This window comes from Lampris incognitus, chromosome 1 (genome assembly GCF_029633865.1).
Source record: "Lampris incognitus isolate fLamInc1 chromosome 1, fLamInc1.hap2, whole genome shotgun sequence".
Lineage (NCBI taxonomy): Eukaryota > Metazoa > Chordata > Actinopteri > Lampriformes > Lampridae > Lampris > Lampris incognitus.
This window is the reverse complement of record NC_079211.1, coordinates 153,669,339-153,693,298: the sequence shown is the minus strand read 5'-3', so window position 1 is coordinate 153,693,298 and position 23,960 is coordinate 153,669,339. Positions and strand designations below refer to the sequence as shown.

Here is a 23,960-nt window from a genome sequence, read left to right as displayed (position 1 = left end):
GTCATCATCACCCCTTGGTGCGGGGTTCTTTTTTGTGGCCAAGAAGGTCAAGACCCTCCGGCCGTGTATTGACTATAGAGGCCTCAATAACATCACAGTCAAGAATAAGTACCCTCTGCCCCTCATGACTTCCGCTTTTGATTCCCTCCAGGGAGCCACAGTGTTCACTAAACTAGACCTCCGCAATGCTTACCACCTGGTCCAGGTTCGAGACGGAGATGAATGGAAGACTGCCTTCAACACCCCCCTGGGGCATTTTGAATATCTGGTGATGCCGTTTGGTCTCACTAATGCCCCAGCTGTCTTCCCGAGTCTGGTCAATGACGTCCTATGTGACATGTTGGATCTTTTCGTTTTTGTTTACCTGGATGATATCCTGATTTTTTCTAGAGACCTGCCAGAGCATGTCATGCACGTCCGCCAAGTCCTTCAATGGCTTCTGGAGAACCGCCTAATCGTAAAAGCAGAGAAGTGCGAATTCCATGCCCCTTCAGTCACCTTCCTGGGCTACATCGTGGCCGATGGGCAGGTGAGAATGGACCCCGCCAAGGTCAGAGCGGTTCTTGAGTGGCCAAGCCCGACCAGCCGTAAGCAACTTCAGAGGTTCCTCGGGTTTGCCAACTTCTACAGACGGTTCATCCGCAACTACAGCCGCGTTGCAGCCCCACTAACCGCTCTTACCTCCACCTCCAGACCGTTCCTGCGGACCCCTGTAGCAGAGGCAGCTTTCCAAGCCCTCAAGCACCGCTTCACCACAGCTCCTATCCTCATCCAGCCAGACCCAACCAAGCAGTTCGTTGTAGAAGTGGACGCCTCTGAGATTGGGGTGAGGGCGGTCCTTTCTCAGCGCTCCAGTGAGGATGGCAAGACACACCCCTGTGCCTTCCTGTCTCGCCGTCTCTCCCCAGCTGAAAGGAACTATGATGTGGGGAATCGTGAGCTCCTGGTGGTGAAATTGGCACTGGAGGAATGGCGACATTTTCTGAAGGGGTCTGAGCTTCCTTTTATTGTGTGGACTGACCATAAGAACCTGGAATACATCCAGTCAGCAAAGCGACTCACCGCGCGCCAAGCCAGGTGGGCGCTCTTTTTTGGTCGTTTTAATTTTTCTTTAACGTACAGACCTGGCTCCAGGAATGCCAAGCCCGATGCTCTGTCTCGTGTGCATGGGGAGGAGTCTGAGCCCAAGCTCCAACCTGACACCATCGTTCCCTCTACCTGTGTTGTTGCGGCTGCGGCTGTCACCTGGAACATTGAAAGGGAGGTCATGGCAGCACAACAGACTCAGCCTGACCCAGGTAACGGTCCCCCCGGGCGCTTGTTTGTTCCAGACGCTGTTAGATCTAGCGTGTTGCAGTGGGCTCACTCTTCCAAACTTACCTGCCATCCTGGAGTAACCCGTACCCTAGCCTTCCTCCGCAGGCGGTTCTGGTGGCCTTCCATGACGGAGGATACTGGGTCTTTTGTTTCTGCCTGTCCTGTTTGTGCCCAGAATAAGCCCTCCACTCGGGCCAGTGCCGGTCTGCTGCGCCCCCTGCCTGTTCCACACCGTCCCTGGTCGCATCTGTCCTTGGATTTCGTCTCTGGTCTGCCCGCCTCCGATGGTAACACCATTGTACTGACTGTTGTTGATCGCTTCAGTAAATTTGCTCACTTTTTGCCCTTGTCTAAACTGCCTTCGGCCCGAGAGACTGCGGATCTGCTGGTCAGGGAGGTTTTCCGGGTCCACGGTCTTCCCCGTGATATAGTGTCTGACCGTGGCCCCCAGTTCACTTCTGCTGTATGGAAGGCTTTCTGCTCTGCCATCGGTGCCACCGTCAGCCTGTCATCGGGGTTCCATCCTCAGACCAACGGCCAGGCCGAGAGGGCCAACCAGGCATTGGAGACGGTTCTCCGCTGTCTGGTGTCTGCCAACCCATCCTCTTGGTCCTCACAACTTCCCTGGGTAGAATATGCCCATAACACCTTGCCATCGTCTGCTACTGGGTTGTCCCCTTTTCAATGCCTTTACGGCTATCAGCCTCCCCTTTTTCCTTCTGAAGAGGTAGACATTCCGGTTCCGTCTGTCCAGGCCCATGTCCGTCGGTGCCGTTGGACCTGGCGGCGAGCCCGTGCTGCACTGCTCAGGGCCTCCGGCCGTTACCAGCACTTGGCGGATCGTCATTGCACCCCTGCTCCGGACTACTCCCCCGGTGACCAGGTATGGCTCTCTACCAAGGATCTACCCTTGAAATCGGACGCTAAAAAACTGTCCCCCAGGTATATTGGTTCCTTTCCCATTGTCAAAGTCATTAACCCCTCTGTGGTCCATCTGAAGCTGCCCCGCACTCTCCGGGCTCACCCTTCCTTCCATGTGTCCTGCCTCAAACCTGTCTCTACCAGCCCTCTAGTTCCTCCGGCCCCCCCGCCCCCACCTCCTCGTATGATCAACGATCATCCGACTTACACCGTTCGTTGTCTCCTGGACTCTCGTCGCCGCGGTCGCGGCCTGCAGTATCTTGTGGACCGGAAGGGATATGGCCCGGAGGAGAGGTGTTGGATCCCTTGTCGCCTTGTCCTGGACGCGAACCTCATCCGGGACTTCCACAGGACGCACCCTGACGGGCCTGGTAGGTCGCCCAGTGGCGCCCCTCGGAGGGGGGGGTACTGTCACAGCCTCTCGCCCTTGACATCAAACCGATCGCCCTTGACACCTGCTACACCAGCTGACACCTGCTACACCAACTCCTGCACTACCCCTGAGATCGGTTACTTCAATAAAGACTTGATTCTTCCCTTACCTAGTTGTCCCGTCTGCTTTTGGGTTCTTTTCTGATATGTGACACAGGCGGCAGGTAGGATTTACATTTCTAGCCACATGTACACGTACCAGCAGTGAAGCTTTGTAAAGCAATCGAGCATAGTGCATTTACACCATAGTACATTTACATCAAGATCTTTTTCAGACTTTTAGCAGCTGTGCAGCTCATCGGAGTTCCCTGAAAGCTTTAATGTACCATAGCCGGGGAGAATTTTGCTTGAATTGAAAATCTTGTCCTCAGTGACCACCAGCCCCACCCCCCATCACCCCCAACTATTTTGATTCTATTTCCATTACATAAAGATGGAAGTTGTTTGCTGCGTCTCATGTCTGGCATGACTAATTATTTAGTATGCTTGATATCCTAAACTCCAGCAGTGAGGGAGGATGGATGACTCCCTCAAGTCTAACTGCTTTGTAATGGATGGAAACAAGTGGTTGTACTTGGAAAATTATTTCTTAGAGAAACAGTCACACTTTCAGTAAGGTAACACTGTCCCATGGGGACTCAGATAGGCTGTCCCGACAAGGAAAGAAGACTTTTTCACACTACTCTGAACTCCCAGATAAAGACAGATAAAGACAAAGATATTTTGCTGAACAGCGTTTATCCCAGCTGACACGCCTATGAAACAACAGTCACAGACTGAACAGACACCATGCGAGCTGGTGTTTATCTCTCGGGGTGAAGTCAGTATACAATAAACATATCCAGCTGCAAGATGACTCACAATCCAGCTAGAGATAACAGGTAGTCTGCATAGGTGGTCACACTCTGTAACTATACTTAAGAAGTGGAAGCTTAAGACCTTTAAACAATTCCTTACTTATGTGTTAATGTGTTCATAACAGAGAGGAATACCCTCGCCGGTCCTCCTGAAGCTCATTTATCAGACTCTCAGCTGCTGTAATCTGAATTTGAAAAGGGACATTTTCAGATAACCACAAATCTGTTTTGGAACTCCAAAGTGGTTGTTTGTAATTTTTGTCCTTTCACCTTTTGCCATTCATATAGGTACCATAATTTTACTTGCATGCAAATCTCAACAACTATTTTCAATTCTGCTCTGTGACGCATGAAAACCCAACAGGGAACAACAGTCACAGTGAAAGTTAATTTAAGTCATTTGGCGTGGAGACCTCGAGAGATCTGAGTTTATTCCAAGCCCTGGGCCATAATGTTTTGCATGCTTCAGTCACTTGGGTGGGAGGGATCCAAGTTCTTCATGATCTCAACACTTTTTGAGTGGCACTATAGTGATCCCTATTGGGACATTCACTTTTCACAACCCTATTGCACACATGTGCAATAGTCACATGGAAAAGGATGCAACGTATGGCAAACTGGGCCCATCTGTCTTGTTAGGCTGAAACTCTTATTGTTTGACAGAAAATGAAATCTACCAATGTCTGCTTTTTATGACTATTCTTGAAGGAGTAGTCATAAATCGGAATGAATTAACTGAACAATGCAATGCACAGTTATGTGCATCCTCATTGTGACCAATTATGATTTGGATTTCATGTGAAATAGTTGCCTGATATCAGACAGAACTGTCAAGTCGTTACACTCCATTTTTATCTTCAAAAGAATCAGTCAACTCAGTGGAGTGGGCGGAGTCAGAGGTCTGGACCCAGGCAAGTGAAATAGTGGAGGTCTTGGGATTTGATATCCACTGGTCCGCAACAAATTCCTTGTTATGAAAAGGTCTCTAGGCTGGTTATGAAAGATAAATATGGGGGGTGTTTGAATTTTTGCAGAAAGGTAGAGGCTGAGGCAGCACTTGAGCTTAGCCATGTGTTTACCATACGTTGTAATGATTCCACTGACAGATGTACTGTTGTGCATCGGTGTCCATCTTTAATGGGATTAGCCCTAGATTAGAATGACAGTGCTAGCCCTGATTAGAACTGAGTACAGCAGGCCCAATCACTACCTCCTCTACCATAGCTTCTCATTTCCTCCCTCGTCTGTGAACCAATTGATTTGGGGAAGATGTGTCTATGGGCCTGTCAAATTTAGTCTGAAAAACACCGGGCTGTTTACACTTACTCCCAAGTTCAGAGTTGCCATAATCAAATAGTGATTCTGAAAGCAATGCTGATGTTCCAGTCATAAACTGAGTGTAATGCTCAGGTATTAAGGCAGTTTTACCTCAAACCACCCAGTAGTTTCATCACATCCCTTTCATGTGTGAACTAACCACGCCAGCATCTCCTTATCAAGAAAAATAAGAGGATATATCCGTTTGGACACAATTTTGTCTGCCTCGTTACAGATACACACTGTTGATTTGAAAACTCACAGGAAATGCACAGATCCTAATAAAGTGTTGTTTTCCGGTGAGGGCAATTCGGGTCATTAAATTCCATTATAAAGCAACATGTGCTTTCTTGCTTTGTCATACCTCTGAGCCATCGCAACAAGAAGTGGTCATGCTGGACAGGAAGTTGAGGGAGAATGTCTTGTATCCTCTCTCGAAACTTAAGCAGAGGGAGTAGAAAGAGAGAATGAGAGAGAAGAGGGGGGAGAGAAAGAGCATTTTAAAACTTCAACCATGAAGATTTTCTGAAGGGCCCTACTGGTCATTTTAACTCAACAGACAAAGACCTAATGAGATGTCAAGGATGACATAGAGTACGCTGTTAAAATGTTAAGTAGCTCAGGTCTCTTTAACATTGTTACATTTTCTTGGTTCTTAGGTTCCACTTTCTAAGGTCATTATCATATATCATGTGAGCAAATGATGGCATAACAGATGGACATGTTCACATTACAATAGGCAACATTGCATGTGCAAATTTTGGGAAATATATGTAAGACACAGTTTCAAAATGTTCAGGTTTAAGCAGATTTCCGTTGAAGTACTACTTAAACTTGCAAGTTACACGTGTCTTTGAAAATTAATAGATTTCGTAAAAACTTGATGTCAGACACAAGGCTGATGGGAAAAAATGAAACATGGACCATACTTTATAATGAGTATCTGTAAATAGTGATAATAAATTAATCATAGGCACTTATCAGCTCTCACAACACACGTGTTAATGTTAACAGACAAACTAGAAATATCAATCATTTATACATACTTGTTTATAATAGTATTATGAGAAAAGCAAAACAAAATGTAAAAACAAAATTAAAATTAGACCTGACATTGCTGAACCTGAGGGTTCAATTTAGGCACAAAGTCCTACATGCTTTAACCTGGTTAAGGTTAGCATAGAAATCTTCTGTCCAGGTTGTTAAGCGCTATCAGGAAGAGGTCAAGTTTGGGTGGGGGGGGGGGGAGAGGACACTACACAACATTCCAGAATACAAGACAGTTATTAAAACGCCTGCTAACGCTAGCAGCTGTGTTGTAAGCGCTAATGAGAGGCTTAGTACTCATTTAACAGTTAGCATTCACAGACGAGACCTGTGCCGGCTGATAAGGTGCTGGTCCCGGACCAGATACGCCTCCCCTATGCAGGCGTGACAGCATCACTGGCTCCCCCAGCATCGCCGTTAGGAACGTGTTCTTTTGTTTCTGCTGTAATGGACCACACTTACCTGTTCTAGCGCCTCAGCCTGCTTGGGAGTAAGGTCTCCAACCCTCCCACTCATCGCAGCGTTAGAAATAACAACCTGCTTGAAATGACGGCTAGTTCTTCTCTTTTTAATCCGACCTGAGAGGAGGAGGAGGAGGAGGAGGAGGCGGAGGAGGAGGCAGAGCAACCCGAGGGCCCGCCGTTTGCCGTCACGTGCGCCGCTCCGTCAGCTGTCAGTAAAAAAAAAAAAGGTAAATACACCACAGGGATCCGCCCACCACCACAGGGACCCGCCCACCACCACAGGGATCCGCCTACCCAGGTCCGCGGCCTTACGGAACCCCGTGTGGGTCAAAAACCTTCGAATCTGTCTCAGCTGTTCACCGTAAATACCGACCAAGTTGCGCTTGGTCGCAGATATCCTAACAAGTAGTTTACCGGTAGACGAACCTTTGCAGCGTGATAAGACTCGTTTTATCTCAGTGAGTGTAGCAAGACAGACACTGCACAGTGACTGTCGTGTCAAAGCAAAGCTGGACGTAAAGCCGACATCTCCATCCTGCCTCACTTGTCTTCACTGGCTGGACATGCCCAGTGTCAGTATCAACAGGAAGTTCAGAGACTCATTAAGAAAAAAAAGACAAGCTATACATTCAGCTGGGTAACTTGCCACGACGTAGGAAACAGAGTTATAAACGGTTTATTGTTCTCCAATAGATGGCAGCCTCATGGCAGAGATAGTGTATGTGATATCGGCGTGTGACATAAAGAATAATGTTGCTCCGGGACCATCCCTGCAAGCAACCGACCAGTCACGTTGCTGTGATGTCGCGCCTTTGCGACTCGGGGGTAAAGGACGGCTGTGGGTTAGCTATCGGTTAGGTTAAGGTTAGCTATCGCTTAGGTTAAGGTTAGCTATCGGTTGGTTAAGGTCAGCTATCGGTTAATGTTAGCTATCGCTTAGGTTAAGGTTAGCTATCGCTTAGGTTAAGGTTAGCTATCGGTTGGTTACGGTTAGCTATCGGTTCATGCTAGCTATCCGTTAGGTTAATGTTAGCTATCGGTTCATGTTAGTTATTAATGTTAGCTATCCGTTAGGTTATGGTTAGCTATCGGTTCATGTTAGCTATTGGTTAGGTTAGGGTTAGCTATCGGTTAGGTTAAGGTTAGCTATCGGTTCATGTTCGCTATTGGTTAGGTTAATGTTAGCTATCGGTTAGGTTAAGGTTGGCTATCGGTTCATGTTAGCTATTGGTTAGGTTAAGGTTAGCTATCGGGTCATGTTAGCTATCGGTTAGGTTAAGGTTGGCTATCGGTTCATGTTAGCTATTGGTTAGGTTAAGGTTAGCTATCGGTTCATGTTAGCTATCATATTGAGGTTAGCTATCGGTTCATGTTAGGTATCCGTTAGGTTAAGGTTAGCTATCGGTTGGTTAAGGTTGGCTATCGGTTAGGTTAAGGTTAGCTATTGGTTCATGTTAGCTATCAGGTTAAGGTTAGCTATCGGTTCATGTTAGCTATCTGTTAGGTTAAGGTTAGCTATCGGTTCATTTTAGTTATTAATGTTAGCTATCGGTTAGGTTAAGGTTAGCTATCGGTTGGTTAAGGTCAGCTATCGGTTCATGTTAGCTATCAAGTTAAGGTTAGCTATCGGTCCATGTTAGCTATTGGTTAGGTTAATGTTAGCTATCGGTTAGGTTAAGTTTAGCTATTGGTTCATGTTAGCTATCGGTTAGGTTAATGTTATGTATCGGTTAGGTTAAGGTTAGCTATCGGTTCATGTTAGCTATTGGTTAGGTTAAGGTTAGCTATCCGTTCATGTTAGCTATTGGTTAGGTTAATGTTAGCTATCGGTTAGGTTAAGGTTAGCTATCGGGTCATGTTCGCTATCAGTTAGTTTGAGGTTAGCTATCGGTTAGGTTAAGGTTAGCTATCGGTTCATGTTAGCGATTGGTTAGGTTAAGGTTAGCTATCGTTTAGGTTAAGGTTAGCTATCGGTTCATGTTAGCCATCGGTTAGGTTAAGGTTAGCTATCGGGTCATGTTAGCTATCAGTTAGTTATCGGTTAGGTTAAGGTTAGCTATCGGTTCATGTTAGCTATTGGTTAGGTTAAGGTTAGCTATCGGTTCATGTTAGCTATTGGTTAGGTTAAGGTTAGCTATCGGTTCATGTTAGCTATCAGATTGAGGTTAGCTATCGGTTCATTTTAGGTATCCGTTAGGTTAAGGTTAGCTATCTGGTCATGTTGGCTATCGGTTAGGTTAAGGTTAGCCTTGGTTCATGTTAGCTATCGGTTAGGTTAAGGTTAGCTATCGGTTCATGTTGACTATCGGTTAGGTTAAGGTTAGCTATCGGTTCATGTTAGGTATCCGTTAGGTTAAGGTTAGCTATCGGTTAGGTTAAGGTTAGCTATCTGGTCATGTTGGCTATCGGTTAGGTTAAGGTTAGCTATCGGTTCATGTTAGGTATCCGTTAGGTTAAGGTTAGCTATCGGTTAGGTTAAGGTTAGCTATCTGGTCATGTTGGCTATCGGTTAAGGTTGGGGTAAATTAAGTATTAGGTTATTAGGGTTAGGTTGAGGTTATGTTAGGTTAACGTTTATATTTTTTGGTCTTTTCCCCCGTGTCGCAAAGGCCCGACATCACAACAACGTGACTGGTCAGTGGCAGTGACGCTCCTGGAGCAGCATTAATTATGACGTCGTGGAAACAACACCCACAAGGCGATATCACATTGTGCATGGAAGAGCGACACTGTGGCAGGTTTCAAACCGAAAGTGAAATTATGCAGGCTTGAAATAGAAACACCAGTTTTGTTATGATCAAAGAACGCAATAAGCATCAGGACTTGCTGTTTAATATTTAAAGTTTTTATTTGTTTTCTTTGTAAAAAAAAAAGTGAACTGAGTTTACAAGCAAAAGTAACTGGCACTGACGATTCAGGGAACGAGTCATGAAGTAAAAGGGTCACAAGTGCGAGTATTCAGGAAAATAATGACGTGATAGCATACAAAGATAGATCATAATTCATTCAGCGTAGGCTGTATTGACATGCACGAGTTGATACATTGAAGAAAAACAGGGATAATTCACTCAGAACAGCAATGAGTGTCTAGACTGAAGCAAAGTAGAGCACGGGACACTTGGTGTCATGGTCATGGAACTCAGCACATAGCAGAAAGATACAAAAAACTACAAGTGGTGAAAAGTACACGAAAGTGCAGCTATACATTGATCTTTAAAAAATATTTACTACTGTCTCCTGTCTTGTTCGTGTCCACTGTTTATTGGCATGCCATATACTCTTTCGTCCTATTTGCACTCCTGTGCAACAATGAACTTGTGCAATTATGTATGCAACAGGATCTGTGCAATATTGTTTACCACTGTGCAATATTACCTAGTTTGTGCACCACAATAAATGGTCTTATAATAGCCTACTTATAAAACAACCCTATTCTATTACCCCTCCGATATTGCTCATGCAATCATGCCCCAATTTTACTTTTATAAACTTACACCTGGCTCACAATTTAAGCTTCTCTCGTATTCTAATTCCCTTCTTTCTGTGAACAATTATATATGTTTTGCAATGTTCCAAATCATAGTTCCTTTTATGTGATCCATCTCGAGCTCTTCGCTCTCAAAATACAGGGCTCCTGTGTGTACCCAAAGTTAAGAAGTAGTCAGCTGGTGGCAGCAGGGCCTTTTCCTATCGGGCTCCGTTCTTGTGGAACAACCTGCCTGCTGCCATCAGACAATCAGAGTCTGTTGAGTCCTTTAAAGCCAAACTTAAATCTCATCTGTTTTGCCTTCGCTTACAATTAGTTGACTTTAAGCTGAGTGCTTCACAACCTGTATTGCATGCTAGGTCGGTTTCTGTCTCAATGAATTTACCAACCACTGTTCTGCTGATGAGATTATAGCGTATAGATTATTGACTATTGCAAACTGTTCTCTTCTCTCACATGTTTTTTCTCTCTGAACGATGTCTTCTCCTTTCTCTTTTTTCTGTGTGTGAATGGTGTGACGCAAGTCTCCCTTGTTTAGACGTGCAGTCTGTCCTCCCAGGTCTCCATGGTGATGGTGGTGGCCACCTGGACACTGCTTGGCATCCCCCTCATCACATTTTCTTTTTATATATCTTATAAATCCATATAATGTTGTTATCCTGTTTTAATGTTATATCCTTCTCTCACTAAGATGTGTGACTTTTTTTATTTTTTACATGGTGATGCTGGACACGTAGCTCGGGTCCTGGACTGTTCCGGTGGCGTCTGGACACTGCTTGGCATCCTCCTCATCATATTCTTCACATATTTTATAATTCCATTATAATTCTGTTATCCTCTTTCAATGTTGTATTGTGTAAATTGTGTAAACACATCATTGCACGTTGTGCGTCTTGGGAGAGAAATCCCTCCTCTGGTGCTCTCCCTGAGCTTTCTTCCTATTTATTCTCCCCGTTAAAGGGTTTTAGGGAGTTGTTCCTTATCCGATGCCAGGGTCTAAAGACAGCATGTTGTGTTGCTGTAAATCCCCGTGAGGCACATTTGTAATTTGTGATATTGGGCTACACAAATAAAATTGACTTGATCATATCCTAGGCCAGTAAAACTACCCCCCCCCCAATCAGCTTCCACAGTACTTTGATCCATACTCCGGATATTACAAGAAGAGTTTTTTAAAATTAAAATGAAAAAGAAGCACATTTTCAAAGTTTATGGTTGGTCAAACCTTCCCCAAATTCTCATTGGTTTTATCGTATCAATTGTGTGTTTGTTTTTCCACTAAATTATACATAAACCCAAATTTGCCAATAAAACGAGTTTCCAGTAATTTATTATACCTTACAGTTCCACTATAGAGGAATACAAAACAAAAACGTTCGCGTTGGCGAACACAGCTTCCGGTCAATAGCGTTTCCGGTCCAGAACGGAAGCTGCGTCCGCTTGTTTACGTCTCTGAGACTCTTGTGCCGGAGAAGTGAAGTGGGTCCCTAAGAGATGACGCGCGACAGTTGATAGACAATATTAATTTGCTGGCATTTGGTCTCTCTTCCTGTTGTTTGTTGGCATTTGGTGTCTTCCTGCCGGGGGATCATGGCGTCTGTGTGTTGCTGGTGCTGTCTGTGCGTAACGTTCTGGCTCCCCGCTGCCCTCTGGACGGCCGCGCTGGTCGCGGCTGAACAGGTGGCGTTGGTGGAGGTGTACGTGGAGGAGCGGGCGGAGGTCAGCGCAGTTCTGCAGGGGGAGGTGGTGGACTCGGGTCGGGATGGCAGCAGCAGCACTGCCTTCAAAACCAACGAAAAGCACAAAAAAGACCTGGAAGGAGATCTGATACTGGTGAGGGAGCGATCGATAATGCGCCCCCCCCCGCATGTGTTTGTATTAATCTCTTTCTGTTTCTTTCTGCTGTGGAGCACTTTGAGCTGCATGACATATAGGGTAGGGCAAAAACTGAATATTCATGCTTATCTTCTAGTGGTTTTGTGTTGGTATGAAATTTCGATGTTGTGATACATAGTTTGTTGTGTATATGGTAAGGAGAATATGTGACCTAACATTTCTCACAGAATGGAGCCTGAAACGTGTTAGATTCACAGATGGAAGTCACCGACTTCTCTGTACTAAACCTGAAGTACGTAATAACATAACAGGAGCGAGGCGGACTTTCATTGTGCTGTGATCCGACTTTATTCCAGATAGAGTGCAGAATAAGACAACCCGGAAACAGTGATGCCCAATATATAAACACTGGCGTCCTCTAACGGCACCTTAGGGAAGTGTCCAGAGCAGACGAACACAAAATACATCACATCTCCCCACTGATTTAGCTCGGAGTTCCCCGAAAAACCTGGATGCCTATTTATATCTCCTGAATAACACCCGAATATTCCTGCAGAACAACACGGAATACTTTAAAACAGATAACATAACTCAAAACAACCTACTATCACTTGCATTAAAAAACAGGACTTGCACATGTTACACAACCTGGGTGAGCGGTGGTAAACTGCCCAACTCACTAACTAACCTAGTGTTGCGCGTGCCCCTTTAACCCAAAGTTCATTACAGATTGAGGCGGTCTGGGGGTTTTCTTTTCTGTGTAGGGTACTTCCTAACAGTCTCTGAGGGAACAGTCTCTGGGGGAGCATCAGCCTCAACCGATACTTCTGTTGGCCCTAAGTTTACTGGCTCCGTTTGTGGGATTGAGTGACTTTTTGGGGGGGAAGCTTGCCTACCCGCCGGGGGAACTGGCACTGGATCTTTCATGGGGGCAGTAGCTGTTTGCTCCAATGTGATGGCTCTCCAGGCCTGAGCATTTCTGGGTCGCAGGCCCTCATCTGATCTGCGTGGCGTTTCCAGTGTAGCCCTGACCCCACGTCTACCATGTAGGACACTGGCCCCGCCTGAGACACCACCACACCCGGCATCCACTTCTCCTCCCCCCGTCTATAATCACGCACCAGAACAGAGTCCCCAGGCGTGAAGTCTTTGTCCTTGGCGAATGGGGCCCTGTGACCCTACCGGCCTATCTGTGCCTGACCCACCACGGCTGCCACACTTGGCTTGAGGAGGTCGAAGCAAGAGCGGAGCCGATGGCGAAGCAAGAGCATGGCCGGAGACTCATTCATTGTGGGATGGGGAGCATTTCTATAGCTGAGCAGGAACGAATCCAGTCGATGTCGCATCGTGGTCTGCCCCCTGGAAACTTTCAATGACCGCTTAAGTGTCAAAACAAAACGTTCCACCAATCCGTTTGAGGCTGGGTGAAAGGGTGCAGAGCACATGTGTTTCACCCCATTCGCTTTGAGAAAATCCGCAAAATCCCTCGAGGTGAACTGCGGACCATTGTCGCTGACCAAAAACCTCAGGCAGGCCATGACAGCTGAACAACCCCCTTAAAGCCTGAACAGTCTTTGAGCTTGTGGTGGAATCCATCAGTTCCACTCCCGGCCACTTTGAGTGAGCGTCAACCACCACTAGCAACATATGCCCCTCCACCGGCCCAGCAAAATCCACATGTACCCTTCGCCACGGCATGCCCAGCCACGGCCACGAGTGCAGCGGGGAGAAGGCGGGAGACTTCTGGTTGAGCTGGCATGAATGACACACTTTGGCCTGCTGTTCAATCTGAGCGTCAATCACCGGCCACCAGACGTAGCTGCAAGCAATGGCTTTCATTTTAACCACTCCCGGTTGCCCTGCATGCAGCTCTTTCAGCAGTTGTGTTCTCAACTTTTGGGGTACAATAACCCGGTTGCCCCACAGAAGGCACCCTAGAACCACGGTGAGCTCCTCTCTCCTTGAGCAATAGGGTATCAGTGCCTCGTCCCGTTCCTTGACTACTGGAAACTGCCCTGACAAGACCATGTCCATCACATGAGAGAGCACCGGGTCATAGCTTGTTTCTTTGCGAATATCTGTGCTGCACACAGGCAGGGAGTCCAGGTGGTGTAACAGCATGGTATCCACAGAACCTGGTTTGTCCTTGTGATCCACCTGCAACGGCAGACGTGAGAGGCCATCCGCATTTCCATGTTCAGCTGCACTCCTGTATTGTGTAGTGTAGTTGTGAGCCGGCAATACAAGGGCCCATCGCTGCGGCCTCACAGCTGCCATAGACGGGATGGCTTTACTGGGGCTCAGTATTGTCATCATTGGCCGGTGGTCTGTGAGAAGGGTGAAATGGCGCCCACACAGATACGCAAAAAATTTGCGTACGCCGAATATGATCCCCAAGGCCTCCCGTTCAATTTGAGCATAATTTTGCTCAGCTTTGCTCAAGGCTGTGGAGGCGAATGCTATGGACTTCTCTTGACCACCAGGCATCACATGAGAAATCACCGCGTCCACTCCATACGGCGAGGCATCACATGCCAGTACAATCGGCAGCTGGGGGTCATAATGAGTTAACACTCTCACAGAGCGGAGCTGTTCTTTCATCGAGCAGAACACTTTTTCATGCTCTGGGGACCACTCCCACTGTGCCCCTGCATGCAGTAGTTTGGGCAGGGGGCTAAGTGTTGTTGCCATGTTTGGGACGAATCTGCCATAATAATTTTTCGGTCCTAGAGAGGAGCGGAGTTGGCTTACATTCGCTGGGGCAGGGGTCTCGGCAATAGCCCTGAGTTTGTCTGGGGATTTGTGGAGGCCTGTGGCATCGATGGGGTGTCCCAGTGAGTTCCTGAAAAACTCGCACTTTTTCTTCTGCACCTGGAGGCCAAAGTTCTCCAAGCGACTCAGCACTGTCTCCAAGTTTTTTAGATGATCAGTGTCGTCCCGTCCAGTCACTAAAATGTCGTCCAGAAAACTGCACATTGGGAAGCCCCTGAAGAACTTGGTCCATTACTCTTTGGAAGACCGATGGCGCTGACATTATTCCAAATGGCAGCCGGTTGTAGTGGAACATTCCCTTATGTGTGGTGATGGTAAGGTAACTGCGAGAGCCCTCTGAACCGGCACCTGCAGGTAAGCATGGGAGAGATCCAGTTTGCTGAAACGCTGCCCCCCTGCTAGGGACGCAAACAGATCTTCTATCCGGGGAATAAGATAATGTTCAGCACAAAGGGCGGGGTTGAGAGTTACCTTAAAATCTCCACAGATGTGTACATCCCCCTTTTTCTTCATGATCGGCACAATGGAGGTGGCCCAGTCACTGAATTGCACTGGGGAAATAACACCTAGTTGTTGCAGGTGCTCCAGTTCTGCTTCCACTTTGGGCCAGAGTGCATATGGGACCACACGAGCCTGACAGAACTTCGGTCAATGTTCTGGCTTCAGTGTCAGTGCTACTTCACAGCCGTTCAGAGTTCCCAGTTCATCTTTGAATACATCTGCATGTCGGTGTAGCATGGCTTCCGTGTCTCCCCACATGTGATGTATGGAACTGACAGTTTCTATGGCTCTCCAGTTCAGTCTCAATCTTCTCAGCCACTCCAGCCCGAAAAGGGGTGGCGCAATACCTTTCACCACATATAGGGGGAGTCATGCTCTTTGTTTATCTGCACCCTAACTTTCAGGACCCCAACATTGGGGATCATTTGACCTGAGTAGGCTTTCAGCAGGATGCGGGTGTGGCGCAAGGGAACGGGGCTTAATTTTACTTTGTACAACTCTTCTGAGGCGGAACAGCTTAGGTTAAAGGTATCAGCAGCTCTGGCCAATGCGAAACTCCCTCCTTCCAATCTAACCATGGAGGAAAGGAAAGCCGTGACAGCCCTGAGCATGGATGAAAACATCACTATCCTTCCAGCAGATAAGGGGAGATGCACGGTTATCCTCAACACAACAGACTACCACGCCAAGATCACGTCATTACTCAGCGACACCGACACCTATGAACTTCTGAGACGCGATCCGACTAGTGGTTACAAGAAGAGAATAATAGAGTACCTACAGAAACTACAGAAAGGAGGAACCATTGATCGGATACAATACCACCGTCTCTACCCACAAGATAACATTCCATACATATATGGACTCCCTAAGATCCATAAAGATGGAACCCCCCTCAGACCCATCGTCAGCAGCATAAAATCAGTCACGTACAACATATAGCCAACATCTTGACCCCTTTAGTGGGCGAAACACCTCACCATATCCAAAACTCCATTGACTTTGTGAACAAGGTCCAAGGCGTAAAACTGGAACAGATGAAACCATGGTATCCTACGACGTGACCTCGTTATTCACCTGCATCTCAACCATGGAGGCTTTGGAAACTGTGAGGCAACGTTTGCTACGGGATGACACCCTCCACGATAGGACCAACCTCAGCCCAGACCAGATTTACCAACTACTGGACCTTTGCCTGAACACTACATATTTCCAATTCAGGGGCCAGTTTTACAAACAGAAACACAGCTGTGCAATGGGCTCACCAGTATCGCCCATTGTGGCCAACTTATATATGGAAGAGGTAGAACACAGGGCCCTGAACTCCTTCAGAGGAACACCTCCGAGCCACTGGTTCAGATATGTGGACGACACATGGGTCAAAATCCAAACACAAGAGGTGCAAGCGTTTACCAAACACATCAACTCAGTGGACAAGAACATTAAGTTCACAAGGGAAGACGTAAAGAACAACAGTTGGCCCTTCTTGGACTGTGACGTCCACATTGGGGAAGACAGGAGCCTCCACATTGGGGTTTACAGGAAACCTACACACACAGACCAATATCTACTTTTCGACTCACACCACCCTCTGGAACACCAACTGAGCGTCATCAGAACTCTGCAACACAGAGCTGACAATGTGCCCAGCAGCACTCAGGCCCAACGAGAAGAACACAAACACCTGAGGGGAGCTTTAAAAACCTGCGGCTACCCCAGTTGGACCTTTGTGAAAACTGCAACACGTTCCAGAAAGACCAACTGGGTGAGCGACGAGGGGAAAAGCAACAGAAGGAATAGCACAGTCATCCCGTATGTTTCTGGGGTCTCCGAGAAACTCAGGAGAATTTTCAACAAACACCTCATCCCGGTATACTTCAAACCCAGCAACACACTCCGACAAAGACTGGTTCATCCCAAAGACCCGTGTACCACACACCCGGAAAAGCAATCTGGTGTTTGCTGTACAATGCAATGAGGATTGCACTGACCTATACATAGGAGAGACCAAACAACCACTACACAAACGGATGGCCCAACACAGAAGGCCAAACTCCTCAGGACAAGACTCAGCAGTTTATCTACACCTAAAGGAGAAGACACACTCCTTCCAGGACAGCAACGTACACATTTTGGACAGGGAAGATAGATGGTTTGAAAGAGGGGTGAAGGAAGCCATCTATGTGAAACTGGAAAAACCATCCCTCAACAGAGGAGGAGGTCTGCGACACCACCTATCTCCCACTTACAATGCCGTCCTTTCATCTCTACCCAGGAGACTCAAGAAGCCTAGCCTCCAAGAACAACAGTCGCTCACTAACGGCTCCAACGACTCATGACCACTGAATGGAGCACTGACGAAGTCGAAACTAACACCCCCAACGACCGTCGCTGCTTAACATCGGATCACAAAGAGCTACGCACATCAATACCTCTGATAACGACTCCAAAGAGGATAAATTCTGAGTTTCATCAGCAGCCAGTCAGACTAGCTTGGTCTAGTCAGAAAGGCACGAACTGAGGAAGCCTCTTGGATGAGAGGCGAAACGTCTTCACGGATATATACCAAGTCCAGTTGCACTCGATTCAATTCCTTTGGATAACTCTTCTGAAATAACGGGGACCGCTGCACCAGTGTCTAGTTCCATCTCTGTGGTTAGCCCCTCTACTTTTGGCCTGACCCACATTACTGAATAGGCCGGATTGTGCTGCTGTATGACATTTTCACTCACAGCTATATCTACCTTGTGCAGGGCTAATTCAGCGTCTGAGTCAGTATCAGTGTCACTCGGCTTGGCACTGGTGTCCAATTGATTTAAGTGTCTCTTGGAACGAGCTTTCCCTCTCTGCCCTTTTATTTTCCACATTGTGTTACCTGCCTTATCTCCCTGCTTGCTCTCTCTGCATGTGCGTGAAATGTGGCCTTTCTTACCGCAGCGGTGGCCGAGCTAGAAACAGTCACTTTCGGTATGATTTGTCCTGCCACATCGAGTGCAACTCCTCCCCGGAGTGACGGGAAGAGACATGGCATTCGCGTTCAAGGAGCCACTGAGCTGTTGGGACTCCCTTGCCACCGTCTCCATAGAGACAGCGATTTCCACTGCTCTCTGGTAGGTGAGGGCAGGCTCCGTTTACTTTTTTTCCTGAATAGACTCGCCGTTGAGGCCACAAATAAACCTGTTCCTCAGAGCATCATGTAAATGAGCCCCAAACTCACAGTGCTCCGACAGTTTTTAGATCAGCAATATACTGTGCTATTGCTTCCCCCTCCGCTTGGTCCCTTGTGTGAAAGCGATCTCTTTCGGCCATCACAATGGGCTTCGGGGAGAAATGGGCCTGCAGTACAGCCACAGTTCGATCATATGTTTTCCTCCTGGCTTGTCTGGGGCAATTAAGCTGCGAAATAGTCCATAAGTTGTCGGCCCGATCACATTAAGAAAACTGGCAGCTTCTTCTCCCCCTCAATCGCATTTGCCCGCACAAAATGCTCAAACCTCTCCACATACGTTGACCACTGCTCCGCCGCCTCGGCCAAGGCCGTGATACCGGCACTGCTAACTAGCAACCAACACTGTTAAGCTATCCACACGTTGCTAACGTGCTAACGCGGATTCTTCGTTACCGCAGCGTTGTAGGGAACGCCGGGTGGACCGTACTCGTCGCCAACGTGTTAGATTCACAGATGGAAGTCACCGACTTCTCTGTACTAAACTTGAAGTACGTAATGAAATAACAGGAGCGAAGCGGACTTTCATTGTGCTGTGATCCGACTTTATTCCAGAGAGAGAGAGAGCAGAATAAGACAACCCGGAAACAGTGATGCCCAATATATAAACACTGGCGCCCTCTAACGGCACCCTAGGGAAGTGTCCAGAGCAGACAAACAAAATACATCACAAAACGTTTGAGTTTTATTTGAAAACTAGTTTTGTTTTTATATTACACTTTACATTACACAATAACATGTTTTTGCATATTGTAGCATATCAGGATTTGGTAACCTAGCAACGAATGGAGGTGGGCTTTTTGGGGGTGGTGTTTGAGCGGGAGTCGAGAGGAAGTGGGCGTCTGGATGTTTTGGTCTGCGCGGCGAACAGCTAGTGCGAGTCGTGGGTTAATAAACTGACGTCGTGTCTCCGGGCCTCATGGATCGAAACGCTTAAACGGTGTCAGAAGTGGGATGGTGAGACCGTGAGGCCATCGGAAGCGCGTGTGCCCAGAGGCGTGAGGGCATAGGGAGCTGATATGCTGAAGCTTCCCGAAGGAGGGGGGTAGTCTAACGTGCACGGATGAGTAGACGCGTTAGCCCCTGGCTAACGGCTCGGACCCTTTAGTCGACTGGTTAACATTGCGGTGTAGGAGATATGGGTTCGCGTCCCGGCTGTGGCGACGGTTCCTGGGCTGCCCCCCTAATTCGCTGCAATATGTAAGCAAGTATCGTGGTATCTACTCATATATTTTCGTAATGTGTGTGTGTGTTAGTTAGTGTAGATAGCGGGACCGAAAACTAAAGCACTTATGATCCTAATTCTTTTTGGAGGTGGTAGGTATTGTCCCCCCCAGTGTCCTCAGATCTGATGTTTTACTATTCAGAGGAGTGGGTCATCTGTTTTTTTCAGGTATGCGTCCAGCCCGATAGTGGTAGTCTTGATAGCTTCAATTCTGTTAGCTGCATTGAGTTCGCTCTTCAGTACCATACTCACTCTCCTGTGGTACTCTTTCCGGATCTTCTCCTTCAAGGTTGAGTGTTGTATGCCGTCTCCTTCATTTACTCCTAGGTACTTGTATGTGCTATCTTGGTCTAGCTCTTTGATTATGGTGTCTGTGCCAAGGTCTAAGTCTGCAGTCTTGATAAGTCTTCCTTTTTTGAAAGTGGATTTGGCACACTCGTCGATTCCGAATTCCATCTTGATGTCGTCGCTGAAGGTCTTAACGATGGTGAGTAGACCCTTCTGCTGATTGTCGTCCTTGGTAAACGTCTTGAGGTCATCAGTGTAGAACAGGTGGATCAGTTTGCCATTCTGTGATTTGTACCCATAGCTGCTGTTGTTCAGTAGATTGCTGAGTGGCGCTAGTGCAAGGCAAAAGAGCAGTGGTGATAGTGAGTCCCCTTGGAAGATTCTGCTTCTGATGTTGATCATTCTCGATGTTAACGACCCCTCTACATGATGGAGATTCAGGGTGGTCTTCATGCTCTCCGTGATGAATTTGACAGCTGTAGATCTTGAGGCTCTTCTCTATCCAGGAGTGTGGCATGCTATCAAATGCCTTCCTGTAGTCAATCCATGCTGTTGACAAGTTCTTTTTCTTCGATTTGACCTCTTGCAATATGGCTTAATTGATGAGTAGCTGGTCTTTGCATCCATAGCTACCTTTCTTACATCCCTTCTGTTCTGCTGGTGACAAGTTGTTTTTGTCGAGGAAGCTATAGGTCCTCTCTGTGATGATGAAGGTGATGATCTTGTACATTGTTGGTAGGCAGGTATGGGTCTGTAATTCTTTGGGTCCTGTGTCTCCTCTGTCTTCGGGAGCAGGTATGTGGTTCCCCATATGAGCCATTTGGGGCATTTCTTTGGATTCTTGATGATGTCATTGTAGGCCTGCGAGGTCTTCGTGGATGCTGGGCAGGTTCTTGATCCAGAAGTTGGCAAGTCTGTCTATCCCTGGTGGCTTCCAGTTGTTGGTCTTGTTGATGGCAGCAGTGGTCTCAGCGGTGTTGATGTCTGACCATTCTTGGTTCTGTATGTGTTTGTATTGATCCTGTTGTTGCTGGATCCATGTAGCTCCCTCAACTGTGTCTTTTGTTGTTCTCCCAGATCTTACTCCAGAACTCCTCGACTTCTTCGATTATATTATTATTGTTGTTGTTGTTGTTGTTGTTATTAATTATTATTATTGTGTTGCTGCATATTGTGATATCGAGCCTTCGCCACGTCAACCCCAACCTTGTTTTCCACTGGATTTAATGAATGAATACGTATATAAAGAAGTCAATTTAGCAATACATTGAATACAAATAATCAATCAATCAATCAAACACTGATTATATAGCACATTTCCTACATTGAAATGCAATGCACTTCACATGATGTGAAAGTTCACAGATAAAAGAAGGTAATGGCAAAAGAAAACAGACAATACATTTAGAATAAATATTTAAACCATAGTTAAATACAATGATGAAAATACAAAAGAATAATGAAAGTGTGCCATGAATCAAAATAAACTTGATTTATTTAGAAAAGACAAAATCTGCAATTGATAAACAGCAGATTAAGAGCTAATAAATGAAAGTAGAAGGCGTTTCCCTGAGTGAAAGCATGCTTAAAACATTTGTTTTGAGCAAATACTTCAGTTCCAGTGGGAGACTCTCCCACAGTTTAGGGCCAGATGCACAGGAGCGTCTGACATTACACATGTGATGTGTAATGTCAGATCTGGCCTTTAAAAACTATCAGATTTACTGACAGCTTGCTGTCATCAGGTGCAGGATGAAGAGCCCCGCGTGAGTGGAGAGGAAGCTGAGGAAGAAGCCGCTGGGCAGGAGCCGTGGATCGGGTTGGTGCCTGTCGAGATGGAGGAGGGAAAGTCTTTGACTGGGAACCAAGAGTCCTTTGCTGATGCTGTAGTCAATAAAGTGAGTAGTTTAAACACTGTGTACAGATATGGATTTGGTCTTTGCTAAATCTGTGGTCCCAGGACTATAGTTTACATGGCCCAGACGATGCTCTGCTTACTGTTGGTTGGTTGTAATGTGAAGTGGTTGAAGCACATGTTACTGTAGCAGCCACTATAAGGTGCGCTGGGCTAATTTTCAGCACAAGCGCAAATGTGCCAAAAAGTAGATCGACTTGAAAGAGACTTTAAAGAACAAGTTAGTATTCTGTTTGTCTTTGCTAGATGAAGCGAGCCTTGGTCCTGGGGGCCTCTGCACTCATCATTCTGGCCCTCAACCAAAACACTGTCAGTGAGGTAAGACTGCAGAAACTCAAAATGTGAGACGTTGAAGACATAGATACTATACTCCCCATTATTAAGTTCCAATATGAATCTACACTGGACTGTTGCAGATGGATCTTTCCCAGGTCCTATCAAAGCCCGTCATCGTCATCCACGCCTCTGAGAATGTCACCAAGCTGATTGGGGCCCTTCTCAGGTATGTGGTTCCTCTTAATACAACATTGATTACTGTTGGTGAAATCGGGGGTGCTGTATGCACATAAATCGAGGACATAGCTATAAAGATGCGGTTATGAGCTTGGGAGTTGCTACAGTTTAAATGATGCCTGCCTCTGGTTTCAACTGTAAACACAATGACAGGGTTGCCAAAGGACACTGCTCGTTCCTTGTCCTGCAGGAACAGAGCATGTTAGACATCATATTGGACTGGGACCCAGATACCATGGGAAATGTTTCTAAAATATATAAGATTATCCAAGCTACTGGCTCACCTTCCTTGGACAACACAAAACCAGCATGGGAATGGGATTTAAACATGGAGCTCACTGAAGAGATGTGGAAACATTCCTTACAGCACATTCACACCACCTCTCTCTGCCTCAGGCATCACCTCCTACAGCACATTCACACCACCTCTCTCTGCCTCAGGCCTCGCCTCTTACAGCACATTCACACCACCTCTCTCTGCCTCGGGCCTCGCCTCTTACAGCACATTCACACCACCTCTCACTGCCTCAGGCATTGCCTCTTACAGCACATTCACACCACCTCTCTCTGCCTCAGGCATCGCCTCTTACAGCACATTCACACCACCTCTCTCTGCCTCAGGCATCGCCTCTTACAGCACATTCACACCACCTCTCTCTGCCTCAGGCATCGCCTCTTACAGCACATTCACACCACCTCTCACTGCCTCAGGCCTCGCCTCTTACAGCACATTCACACCACCCCCTCTGCCTCAGGCCTCGCCTCTTACAGCACATTCACACCACCTCTCTCTGCCTCGGGCCTCGCCTCTTACAGCACATTCACACCACCTCTCACTGCCTCGGGCATCACCTCCTACAGCACATTCACACCACCTCTCTCTGCCTCAGGCCTCACCTCTTACAGCACATTCACACCACCTCTCACTGCCTCAGGCCTCACCTCTTACAGCACATTCACACCACCTCTCTCTGCCTCAGGCCTCGCCTCTTACAGCACATTCACACCACCTCTCTCTGCCTCAGGCATCACCTCCTACAGCACATTCACACCACCTCTCTCTGCCTCAGGCCTCGCCACTTACAGCACATTCACACCACCTCTCTCTGCCTCGGGCATCACCTCCTACAGCACATTCACACCACCTCTCTCTGCCTCGGGCATCACCTCCTACAGCACATTCACACCACCTCTCTCTGCCTCAGGCCTCGCATCTTACAGCACATTCACACCACCTCTCTCTGCCTCGGGCATCACCTCCTACAGCACATTCACACCACCTCTCACTGCCTCAGGCCTCACCTCTTACAGCACATTCACACCACCTCTCTCTGCCTCAGGCCTCACCTCTTACAGTGTATTCACACCACCTCTCTCTGCCTCGAGCGTCATCTCTTACAGCACATTCACACCACCTCTCTCTGCCTCAGGCCTCACCTCTTACAGTACATTCACACCACCTCTCTCTGCCTCGAGCGTCACCTCTTACATCACATTCACACCACCTCTCTCTGCCTCAGGCCTCACCTCTTACATCACATTCACACCACCTCTCTCTGCCTCAGGCCTCACCTCTTACAGCACATTCACACCACCTCTCTCTGCCTCAGGCCTCACCTCTTACAGCACATTCACACCACCTCTCTCTGCCTCAGGCCTCGCCTCTTACAGCACATTCACACCACCTCTCTCTGCCTCAGGCCTCACCTCTTACAGCAAATTCACACCACCTCTCTCTGCCTCAGGCCTCACCTCTTACATCACATTCACACCACCTCTCTCTGCCTCAGGCCTCACCTCTTACATCACATTCACACCACCTCTCTCTGCCTCGAGCGTCAC

The 23,960-nt window shown here is 47.3% G+C and overlaps 2 protein-coding genes across 5 annotated transcripts in view; one reads left to right on the top strand and one right to left on the bottom strand.

Moving 5' to 3' along the window:
* Nucleotides 1-6,456, bottom strand: part of LOC130119465 (SEC14-like protein 2) — a 54,524-nt gene extending 48,068 nt beyond the window's left edge. The window contains exons 1-2 of the mRNA XM_056287977.1: nucleotides 6,354-6,456; nucleotides 5,209-5,284 (exon numbers count right to left, since the gene is read on the bottom strand). Of these exons, the coding sequence (XP_056143952.1) occupies nucleotides 5,209-5,284; nucleotides 6,354-6,407 (130 nt within the window). The 5' untranslated portion in view covers nucleotides 6,408-6,456. The remainder of the gene's footprint in view (nucleotides 1-5,208; nucleotides 5,285-6,353) is intronic.
* Nucleotides 6,457-11,300: 4,844 nt separating this feature from the next.
* rnf215 (ring finger protein 215) overlaps nucleotides 11,301-23,960 on the top strand; it is a 34,350-nt gene continuing 21,690 nt past the window's right edge. For all 4 annotated transcript variants that reach the window (XR_008809949.1, XM_056275558.1, XM_056275557.1 and 1 more), the window contains exons 1-4: nucleotides 11,301-11,675; nucleotides 21,436-21,588; nucleotides 21,852-21,923; nucleotides 22,022-22,107. Coding sequence is in view for 3 of the 4 variants with exons in the window: in XM_056275558.1 (XP_056131533.1) it covers nucleotides 11,433-11,675; nucleotides 21,436-21,588; nucleotides 21,852-21,923; nucleotides 22,022-22,107 (554 nt within the window). In the remaining variant the exon portion in view is untranslated. The remainder of the gene's footprint in view (nucleotides 11,676-21,435; nucleotides 21,589-21,851; nucleotides 21,924-22,021; nucleotides 22,108-23,960) is intronic.